Source organism: Leptopilina heterotoma, unplaced genomic scaffold (genome assembly GCF_015476425.1).
Source record: "Leptopilina heterotoma isolate Lh14 unplaced genomic scaffold, ASM1547642v1 Lhet_215, whole genome shotgun sequence".
Taxonomy (NCBI): domain Eukaryota; kingdom Metazoa; phylum Arthropoda; class Insecta; order Hymenoptera; family Figitidae; genus Leptopilina; species Leptopilina heterotoma.
This window is the reverse complement of record NW_025110933.1, coordinates 887,022-899,735: the sequence shown is the minus strand read 5'-3', so window position 1 is coordinate 899,735 and position 12,714 is coordinate 887,022. Positions and strand designations below refer to the sequence as shown.

Here is a 12,714-nt window from a genome sequence, read left to right as displayed (position 1 = left end):
TTATCAGAAATGTTATAGAAGACGAAATAAATGAAAATTCACAAATCGTGAACGTTGATCAAAAAACAGAATAAAAATTGTAATCAATAAACGTGTTGAAAAATTCAAAAGAAGAAACCAACTTTTTTATTTTTTGTTTTTTCCATTAATAACATTTTTCAACAAACCCGCTCGTCTAATCCTCAAAAGTCAAAATACAACCTCCAAAAATCAATATTAAAAAATCTACTTTAAAATCTACTTTAGAACAAAGTACTATTGGTTCAAGACTAGCACAAAGACGAGCTGCACAACAATCTACTTTGAAATCTACTCTAGATCAGAATACTACTGATTCAAAATTGACACAAAGACAAGCTTTACAACATCCACTCAAAATCCAATTTTAATCAAAGCACTATTGGATCAAGAGTAGCACAAAGACGAGCATTACAACCTAGAGTAAAAACAATAGACGAAGAATCAATGACAGTAGCACTGAGAAGAGAGAGAGAGATACCAATTCCTCCCATTCAAAAGGCAAGTAGAGCGTAGAAGCTTACTTCCCAGTTTGAAACTTCCACCAGCGGCTATAAAAAAATACCAGGTCCTAAAAGTGCACCCCCCAACCCCCACAAATACAACCCAAAGTTGTAAACTTCCCAATCCCAGAAACCACTGTAATAACAATAGAACCACCAGTTAGCGAGAGTGAAGAAAGCTCTGACGAAGAAGAAGCTAACGCAATGAACTTAAGCAGAAAAAGAAATAGCTAAAGATCTAGGAAATTCCATATCTCGTTTTAATGAATATGTAAAACAACATGAAGATTGGCTAATAGACTCACCACAATCCCCTAGAAATTGGCTCACTCTTTCTGACGGAAACGACGATGAAAGTATTCATAAAGCGGCTAATGAATTAATTCCAGGAGACCACACGGAATTTCACAAAAATTAGATTTCCAATGGGATTATGCCAAAGGCGAATCTATGTGGGAAGACAAACAAAATAAACAACTCAAACAATGAAACATTTACTAAAAAGTTGTAAATCCAGAAGAAAACAATACATTTAACACCAAGAAAGCTCACACGGATATAAACAAGAACAAAAATGTAACTTTCAGATCCACTTCATCAGAACCCAACACACCTGTAGTTTTCAAAACTCCAAAGGCTATGTCAACACCTTATCACACTTCATTACATGAAATAGATGTAGAATCACGACGACGAAACTGACGAAAAAGATGAAACAGATATAGAATCGAATGACGAAACAGGCGAAAGAAAAGAAACGGATGAAGAAGAAGAAAGCGATACCACAGAAAATGAAATTGAAGAAAATAAACTAAGTCAATTCAATAACAACAACACTCCTAGAAAGTATTCCTCCAAATTTGCCTTCATGTTATTCAAGAATACCAGAAAAACCTTCAAATATTACAAGTCATAGAGAAAATCTAACTTATCATCGGAACAATTACGTGCATTTTCTATCCCGCTGATTGTGAATTTACCACCCCAATAAGTAGATTACTTATAGATATTGCAGTAATAGTACCCAGAAGAAATTAAGGCAAAAAGCCCATTAAAGGACAAATTCTAGTAACCCCAAGAGGAAGACACAATGTATATTCTGTAATAGTAAAAAACAACTATACGATCCATTAATTAAGGAAAGACATCATTTCAGGAATACAGAACTTAAAAATTCTCCTGTATAAAGAAAAAGCAAAAGAAATCAGAATTTCTCGACACGGAGACTTCACTGACGAATTAATGAAAGGAGAATTAATGCAAATGATTGAATCAATCTTCTATAACAGCGATATTAATGTAACTATTTGTCATGGACAAGTATCTGTTCCAAAAGAAGAAAATAGAGAAGATATCATCAGTGAATTTCATAAAAGCAAAATAGCAGGACACAAAGGAATAGTAAAAACTTACAGAAGAATTCGCGAAAAAATTTTACTGGCCTAGAATTAAAGAACAGGTAACAGAATTTGTAAGAAGGTGCCCCACATGTCAAACTCAAAAATTGGTTAGGGCAAAAACCAGAGAACCAATGATTATAACAGACACACCCTTAGACGTTTTGATAAAGTTTCTTTAGATACTGTAGGAAAACTCCCTACAACCCCAGACGGAAATTGTCACATTTGACCATGCAAGATCACTTATCTAAATATTGCATAGCAGTACCAATACCCGACATTTCAGCAACTACAATTGCCCATGCAGTTGCCAAAGAACTATTCTCAGTTTATGGAGCCCCTAAAGTAATTTTAACTGATAAAGGCACTTCATTTATTGGTAAATTAATGTCAAAATTATCAAAAATATTTAAAGTCAAACAAGTAACAACCTCCGGTTACAGACCCCAAACTAATGGAGCATTAGAACGTAGTCATGCAGTATTAGCCGATTATATAAACAATACGCTACAGACTGCGACGACTGGGACAGATTATTACCTTTCGCAATGTTTGCTTATAATACTTCAGTACATGAAGCAACTAATTTCACTCCTTATGAGCTAGTTTTTTGGTAAAACTGCTCGTACTCCTAGCTCTTTTCCCCAAGAAGAAAAATTAGAAACCTATGGTTCCTATTTAACAGAGCTTATAAACAGACTAACCGAAATAAGAATATTAGCAGCCAAAAATTTAATAGACTCCAAAACAAAATCCAAAGAAAGATACGATAAATCGATCAAACCTTTCTTAGGAAAAATAGGTGACAAAACCTATGTCTTAATAGAAGGTATGAAAAGAAAATTTGACCCCCATTACCATGGCCCATACACAATTGTGGATATCCTTGATAAAAACAATGTAATCTTAATAAATGACAATGGAAATAGGTTCCAAAAACATGTAGATAAGTTAAAATTAGCATATGAATAAATAATAACATGATTTTAATTTTTAGATGTCAGAATCAATCATTTTCACTCCACCAATCCAAGGAGAATTAGTAAGAAATTATGTGTTCCCCAAAGGAAACATTGACAATATTAATTACCCAAAGGGAATATTGGAAGAACTGACTGCAGAATATAATTTGGATAAACCAACTTATACCGTGGACAAGACCACTGGTCCTGAATTAGGTAGACTTTGGAGAGTAAAATGCATCGTCACAGATAATAAAAATAGCAATGCATTCATTGCAACTGGAGATAGTTGTAGAACTATTCGAGAATCCGAACATTCAGCAGCAAAAATAATATTAAAAGAATTAAACAAAACGTATTATTTTAGCGAAGAAGAAAAGCCAAGATCATTAAAACACAAAATTCATGTTATGACACACGAAGAACCTTCACTAATAAAATTAAAATTGTATAAATGGGAAAACTGCTGTGAATATTGCTATAAAAGAGGGCACACAAAAGAACACTGTTATAGCGTAATTAGGAATAAGAAAATCCTCAATAAACAAAACCCATTCAATGATAAGGACAATGATTCAGATGAATTTTGGGAGCTACCTGGTCCCACTTGTTCATGGGACTAAGCACCCAAAATACAAAGTTCTCTTTAACAGTCTGTAAAACAAATTAATTCTTTTAAACTCATCAAAATAAAATATCAATTACTACATAAATAATTAATTACTTGCAATAATTACAATAAAGCAATATTGCAGAAACAAGCAGGTATATGAGTATACATGTGTATGTATGTATATATGTATATATATGTGCATGATTGTAATTTGCAAATTGTAATTTTAATCAAGTTTGAATGAACAAATCTTTCTATTTTACACCATTAACATGAAAGTTGAAGCTAATTTTCACGATGAAGATGTTATTTTAGCATGTTGATGATACGTAATTCAATTGTCACAAATGGCATTAACTTTCGATTAATTATCAAACGAATCAATTCTGTTGAGAAATTCCTAAAATATTAAGGAATTTAATATAAATGTACATAACCGATTATATTCAATTAACATGAATAAACAAACAAATTGATTAATTAAACAAGAATATTGTTAACCATAATCGATATACTAGGAAATTGACAAATCAAAATTAAAACGACAAAATCTCATTTTAACAAATAATCTTTAAATTATTACGATTAATTATTGTAAATTGACCATAAATTATAATATGAAATTAATAAATTAAGGTCAGAGTATTATAAATAACAATAAAAATCTCAATTATCTCATTATCCAATAGTTTAAACACATAGAATCACATTCACGTCATACGTCAATTTTATTGTAAACCGACCTTAAATTTCATAATATAATACAAGAATTAACTAATAGAATTATTAATTTAAAAGTTCAAATCATAAAAATAGTAAAATATATGTTTTTCCAGAAGAAATAACAAAAAACGGAATATATCTATCCTTTTCTAAAAAGTTAAATCCTCATAAATAAACAAATTCTCTAAATAAAAATTTGAAAAATATACTCAAATAGGATCAAATAAGTAATAACTTATTAAATCAAAGTATAAAATTCAAAATTTTGTAAAATATTGCAAATAATAACGAAAAAAAAAAAGGAATACTTCTATCCTTTTCTAAATTTACGTATAATGTACCTTTTACGAAATATACGCATTATTACAACAAAAACTGTAAATTACATGAAATAATAATATTAAACACTAAATTTTAAATAATTATATAGTTAATTGATAAATAAACAATAACTAACAATGTAATCCCAAATAAAAATATCAAACATAAAGGTACACTCATCAAAACTACTGAAAATAAAAGTCTCTAGATAAAACACTAGATGATAAATATCAATAAATATATCATGGTGAATTTAAAGCTAGTGACTTCACAAACTACTTAAAATAAAATTCCCTAGATTCCACAAAAATCTAAATTCCCCATCCACATTTAAATTCATGCACAAGTGCAAGTAAAAATAATAATGAAACCCGTAATTATGGGCTTCTCTATATACACAAAGCCCATAAATACGAGCCATGAGTATTATGCCCATATTTATGTGCTCAACTTGCGGAGCTCATAAATACGGGCCAATCAAAAAAAAAAAAAGAAGAACTAATAAATAAAACACAGACACAAACAATTAAATTAAAAAAATTTTATTTATTATTAAAAACCTAAATTAAACATACAAAAAAAATTAAATCTAACAACTAGGCCCAAAACGGGCCTGACCAGGGAACAAGACGTATCTCGTCCCGTCCCCAGCGACAATAATTTTTAAATTAATGTAAGGAGGGGGTATAAAAACCCTTCCCCCTCCCATAAAACGGGTCACCAAAATATTCTGGTAACCATAATCTGAAACATAAAAACAAAATACTATTAATAAAACATATTAAATATGATAGAAAATAATAAATTAATTAAAACAAACAAAAAAAAAATATATAAATAAAATTATCACCTCCTTCATTGGGCCCAGCGTGCCTCCATCGACGCCCTTCCTCGTTAACATTATTATTATTTTCTAAAAGCACACAAAAAAAAAAATTTTTATTAATTACTAATAAAATGAGTAAATATTAAAATTAAAAATATAATTAATTAAAACAAAATGTCACTCACCTCCGTCCATCTCAATGTTTTGTTTTCAAATGAGTCATTTTCAAAAACTGATGATCCTTGCAAATTCTGAAGAAATAAAAGCCCTTAGATGAGATCATGAAAAACACAGCATCCAAATCAAATCAACAACCGATAAATAAAACAATATAATAATAAAATAATAATTCAAAAACAAATACAACTAACTAACAACAATATAAAATAACTGAATTCAAACACTAAACAACTAATTAATGAATCAAATTACCAACCGTCAAAATAAAGAAAACAATATGATAATATAACCACCAATTATCTAATATACCGACTGTTAATGAGACACGAAAATTCAAATTTTACCCCTATATTGAAGATAAATTTAACACAATATTATTAAAAATAATGTGATTATTAATTAATGAACAAAATGTTTATCAAGATGTAAATAATTATAAAAATCACATTATTACAAAACCTATATAATCATAAATATTATACTTATATTAATCACTCTATATAACAAGCAATAATACTAAAATGATAATTATATAATCAATACCATGCTTAATAAATAATTACAATAATTAATATATTACACCAAGAATTACATATTGATATTATTAAATAATCAATTAATATAACCCTTATTACTTATGAAAAATATAATTAAGAAATAATAATATTAAATAACTATATTACATTATCACCTATTATAATCAATATTTTAATTAATTATTAAAAATCATGAAGTAGAAAAAACACTTGGATCAAATAAAACACTACTTCAAATTTTCATTAAAATTAAGAAATATAATAATCAATTATAATAATACCATGTAATCAATCGCCCAATATTACAATCAACTATATGTATAAATATAATAATCAATAAAACAAAAAAAAAAATTAAAAGAAGGACGAAAGAAAAAGAAGGAAGGGGATTTGGCGGTCGCCTTCTTCTTTCCTCCTCATTTTAATAAAAACCTAAAATAAGAATAAAAACTAAAATATATTTGATGTTGCAGATGGAAATTCCATTTTTGGGACATATATCGGAAGCTGTTAATTATATGTCAATAGCTTTCAAAATATTATTATTATTGATAGCATTGATAGTAGTTAAAAACCTATACGTACTTTATAAAGTCGTAACAATGAGAAGACAAAGATCGAATAATCGATCCAACGTATAAACAACAAATATGGATTATTGGCCCAATTGCAGCCCACATACATTGAGGACAATGTACACTCTAAGGAAGGAGGACCAGGCCCAAAAATCCCGAAAAATTTGGAAAAATAAAGCCACTATAAGAGTTAAAACAACCAGGCTACTATAAAACTACAAGAAGCAGCGCGATTCAAATCAGCGCGCCGAAAACCTCAAGCCTACAACATCGATCGCATGAATAGATCTAAAGCTATGTATATATAGCGCATGCTTGATTCGGCAGCCATCATGAAAAAGCGGCAAATAATTTAAATTCAAATTAAAAATTTCGTAATTCATGATGGAAATCGAATAAAAATGCAAGGAAATTAACATTATTGCCTATAATTAATAAATATTCTTTAATAATTCTTAACTAACCTACAATCACTAAAATATTAACAACTAATCCTTATTAATCAATAAATAATCACTAATTATTAATTACAAAAAAAAATATAAATTATATCTATATCAATAAATATTATATCATTCAATTTAATAAAACATAAACTATAATAATTAATGATTAATTAGAATAATACTATATTAACAAAAAAAAAAAAATTTTTAAATTAATTAATTAAGTAATCAATAAACGCTAATAATTAAGATAGTTTAATTAACAATAAACAAGTTAATAAATAATAAATTGGTTAACTAAAATATTAACAACTAACAATTAACATAAAGACCAACTTGATTAAATAACAATGAATCAGATAAATATTTAATCAAAGTTGCATAATTAACCAATAAAATTAATAATAATTAAAATTACATAAATAATAACAATCAATATTAATTATAGAAATTAGATGAAAATAGCAAAAAAAAAAAAAATAATATAAGGAAAATTATTAAAAGGAATAAAAATTAAAATTTAAATAAATCATATATTATAATTATTGATAATATATAATAACCAATCTAATAGATTTTATTAACAACATACTAATAAATTATTAATAAACAATATAACAATTAATAATTATTGTTGCTTTAAAAGTCATATTTTGATGAAATTAGTAATTAAAAATTTTAAATATACAATAATTATGTGTAAAAGGGTAGACAATAGATTAATACATTAGCCTTTGCTATTATTAACAGTTATTGTTAATAATAAATGGCGTTAAAAGTCCCAACGTTGAGCTGAAGATATCAGAGAAGCATGAAAGTGTAGGAGGATCTCTCGCGACACAGTGTGTAGTCAGGCCCACGCCTCCTTCCCAATGATTGTATAGACAGTCCCACGCCTCTCTTATACGGTAAGCAAGATCGAGCGGCATTAAAGTCTCCAGCTCATGCACAACCCGATGTCGCTTACACTCTTAGTATACGTGAATTCTTGATACGATTCTCGACAGATGGTCTCAATATTATCGAACCATAATCGATTATTATTAAAATATCAATACAAAACTAAGCACCACTAGGTGTCGTATCAATTATTCACAAGTAAATCAATAAATAATTAAAAATATCAATGATTTTAAATCTTATTAACAAATGAAGGTTTTTCGTTCATAAAATTTATAATATTATTGATTATTGTTATTAATTATCAATTTAATAAAGACAATAATTAATTAAATGAAAGAAATTATGAGAAAATAAAATAACAAAACAGATAATTAGTTTAAAATTTCAACATATCTTTTACTACCAATTATTACGTTCAACTAGGCAATTAAATAAAATAAAAATGATTGAATTGATGTTTTATTAGCGGCAATGTATAATGAAACTAAAAATTTTATTATTATTTAAATTACGGTAAATTACGATGAAATAAATTCAAAAGGGTAAGGAATAATGGGACTCTGGCCGCATATAAATTCAAGGCCGACTTCACCATTTAACTAAGCGTTGAAGTCTCTCGATCTCCGCTCGAACACATGAACATACTCCCTGCATATTCATGCTCCTCGGATACTTTCTTCTTGAAACTGAGCGAAAATAATCGATTTAATCGATCATAGAACTAATAAAAATTTAAATTGAAGTATATGAAATATATATATATATACATATAGGTATATATTTAATGAAAATAATAAAAAGTCAATTATACAATTTATCAACGCAATAACTAGTAAACATAACAAGAAATATTTTATAGTACATAATTAATAGTTTAAAGTAAATTCTGAAATAAAAGAGAAAACATTTATAATTGATAAATAAATATTGATATTAATAATAGATAATATTAATTTGAGTAATTAAATAAGTTTTAAATGATTATTAAATAATTAATGAAATTTAGAATTCAAAATCAATAAAAAGGGATCAAAAGACACAAGGAAACAAAGTAAAACACCGATGATGTCACGTTAAATAAATTTATTATAAAATGAATTATTGTTAGAAAGTATATATATGTGTGCATGTTTGTGAATATGTATAGGTTTGTGTATAAAATTATATATATAAAATAATTCGTAATAATTAATTCACTACGTCTATCTCTTCTTCATCGGATTCAACCCTCGTTAGGATTGCGACGTCACCACCACAAGCACATATCGAATGTCTCCGATCTATCAAGACGAATTTTCCACAACGACAGAAACGTCCGTTCTTACCCCGCAAACTGAAATAAAAGGAGAAAACACGATCTATAAAATTTCAAATAATTCACAAATGAGAGAGAAGAAATAAATATAGATTCATAAATTACCTTATGAGATTCGTCCTATTTTGTGATGATACAATAAGGGCTGTGACCAAACGCATCAATCTTTTTTCCAATTTCGACTTAAAAGTTTTCAATTTTCTCGATTTCCTCGAATCCCCTTTCACCACCGACCAAGAGGCTGACACCTTGCGAAAAACAACTTTCAGCTGCGAGTCAGGACATCTTATCATCCGATAATTTGGAATAAATCCTCGGGAACATCTTAACTCTTTTATTTCCCGGGATATCCTGTGTAATTCAGTAACGCCAAAAATTATTTGAGCCAATAGTTCTATTTTGAAGGGCCGACGAGAAAAGGCACTATTGAGAAAATCTGCAAACAATAAAGTAAACAAACAGGGGTGAAATATAATAAAAACTAACATCGTATCAAGCACACTCACATATACACATATTAAGAAAGAAAAGTTGATATTCACAAATAGTCAATATTGTATCCCCGGAATATCAGCAACATTTTACAGTTAAAAATTAATTGTTTTAAACTAGCAGTCGAGACACGCACTAAAACACCTTGTCGATTCGCGTCTAAGGCACTCACAATTATAAATTCATTTAAAGAATATTCAATGCCTGTGATATCACTAATCAAACGACGCACTGTTTCTGCTGCTCCCTCGACAGGCATTTTCCATATAGCAAATTGAAAAATGCCCATACGTTCTTCCAATTCCACCATGCGTAGTCCTATAAGTCTTTGTCTGGATACGTTAGCAGTCAATAAATGATCCAACTGTGGAATTATCGGAACATCTATTGGAATATTCGATGCGTGCCAATGTCCTTCTGATCTTGAAGTAGAAGGAACAGGATCAATTTCCCTAACTGTCACATTTTCCACTTGTGGCATCACAGTTGCTTGAATGTTATCAGTATTTCTCAATGGTTCAAGAACATTGAGATCAAATAAGTCCACATAATCTGACACATCATTGTCAATCTCTTCAATAGAATCACTCATATTATAAATAAAGAATAAAAAAAAAAGGAAACAATGAAAACACACACAAATTAAAACAAAACAAAACTAATCAAAAAACACTATTACCATGAGAAACATCTCGATTTAACAATAGAGGAACTGGTCTCATTGTTTGAACATAAAAATCAACCAAATCAACCGTGGAAGCGTCACTAACTGAACTGTTATCACTCATAGCTAATGAAGAACTAATTACAAAGGACTTCAACAGTATAAGTGGGGACGACAGATCCTGATATCATCAGTCAAAAATTTGATGAGCATGAAGATTCTCACGATTTTGAACAACTCAGTTGGACCGAGGGATACCCGAGAAACCATGTTTTGAAAACAACTTACCTTCTTCTTCGCCATTCTCAATTTTGAACACGTACTGCACATGATGTATAATTTAAACACTTATCTATTACACTTAACTCAAAATGTTCTTCGTCAGCAACATTACATCTTTTATAATTAAAAGGCAAAATTGTAAAATTTATGAAAAATTTATGTACTAAAAGTACATGTCCATCGAGGACGATGAACAATTTAAGGAGGGAGGACTGTTATATCCCGACATATTTCAAAACTTATAAATTTAATAATTTCTTTAAATAATCAATTAAATAATATTATAAATGTAACATTAGCCATGCCTAAAAACATAATTTAAAAATATTACATTGTCATTTTATATTTCAAATTAGAAAAGCATAAAAATAGAAAAGCATAATTAAATATTTTAATATTTCATTCATGTGAGTCATTAACACTTGTTACTACTCATATGAATGAAAGAGTAAGATGAATCTACGAACTATGTTTTTACGACAAGTGTAAGGCCATGAATGAAAGAGATGACGCATGATAAAAAGAAAATATAAAAAGAATAAACGCATTCATAATGCATATACTTAATATTAATAAAATTAATTGGTAATTGGTTTATTGGTTCGTTCAGTTGTCGATGTGTAACATTATCACCAAATTGTAAATATAAATACATTCAAATTGATCGAATCAGAGATAAATCGATTATCGACAATCGATTAATCGATTATCGATTGTTGATTCGATTAATGAACTAAATATGCATATCGATGTTTGAATTGGACGAATAATGGATCTATTAGCAATTATAAAATTAAATAATCAATAAAATGAAGATATAATAGAATAAAAAGATCATATTACATATCGTACGTGCCTGAAATCGTGCATGGCGTACGTGACTAAAACGGTGCATGGTATACGTGTCTAAAACGGCGCGTGGTGAAAACACCCAAAACAAAATGTTTCCACCACTTAACATCCCCAAAATGCATTAGATTAGAAACTATATAAGCTGCTGTAAAAAGCAGAACCATTTGCAAAAGTTCCGGTGTAGTTCAGTGCGGACAGTATCATTGTAGAGCGACCCTTCGGTTAAAACGCGATTTATTGTATTCTTTCCCGTAAAAAGGTGCAAGTTAGATTATTTATCACTTAGAAACAAGTTTCTTTCCCCTAAAAAGGTGCAAGACAAATAATTTAACACTTAGAGTTGATAATTTTGCTATTTTAACTGTCGTATTTGTGATTAATAATTAATAGTATAAATTTCACTAATTCTTTCCATAAAGGTGCAAGTTATAATCATTTGTCACTTAGAAACAAGTTTCTTTCCCCTAAAAAGGTGCAAGATAAATAATTTAACACTTAGAAAACGTGAAACTGTTATTTTAGCACAAAAACTGTTATAAAGTTGTGAATATTACACAAGTGTAATAAAACAAACTTTCAGTTTCATTCAATTGAAACGAGTTCAAAACAAGAAAACCAATTATAACAACCCTGCGATAATTTTGTCAACGAATCTGTAATTAAACGTAAGTAACAATTTGTAACAATTGTAACTTTCTTCTTACTATAAACAATAAATTAAATAAAAGGAATATTTATCTTGTTATTAACGCAAAGCCCATAGTTTTGACAGGTGATCACGATCCTACAATAAAAATAAAGATCAGGCTTTACCAACCTGATTAATCAGCTAACTGGTTTTAAAATCTATTTTAAATAAATTATTTAATTTTATTTAAAAGCCTCGCTCTTGCTCGGAACGTAACATAGAGAATAACTTAACTTTGAAATAATATAGTTTTCACAGCACTAATATATAAAGTTAAATTTTTACACACCGAAAAGTATGTGCAAAGAATCTCTTTATAACGGTCTGTAACGCACAGTTTTTTTTTCATTATACACTGTTTTATCTTTTCATGATTATGTATGTATGCATTTATTACTATATTGAATAAATTGTA

At 28.6% G+C, this 12,714-nt stretch overlaps 1 protein-coding gene across 1 annotated transcript; it reads right to left on the bottom strand.

Moving 5' to 3' along the window:
• Window positions 1–9,036: 9,036 nt before the first annotated feature.
• Window positions 9,037–12,484, bottom strand: LOC122501811. Its single transcript, XM_043611561.1, has 2 exons — window positions 9,864–12,484; window positions 9,037–9,757 (listed from the first exon to the last, which is right to left on the bottom strand). The coding sequence occupies exons 1-2, from the start codon at window positions 10,403–10,405 to the stop codon at window positions 9,745–9,747; spliced, it is 555 nt and encodes a 184-aa protein (XP_043467496.1). The 5' UTR covers window positions 10,406–12,484; the 3' UTR covers window positions 9,037–9,744.
• Between the last annotated feature and the right edge of the window lie 230 nt (window positions 12,485–12,714).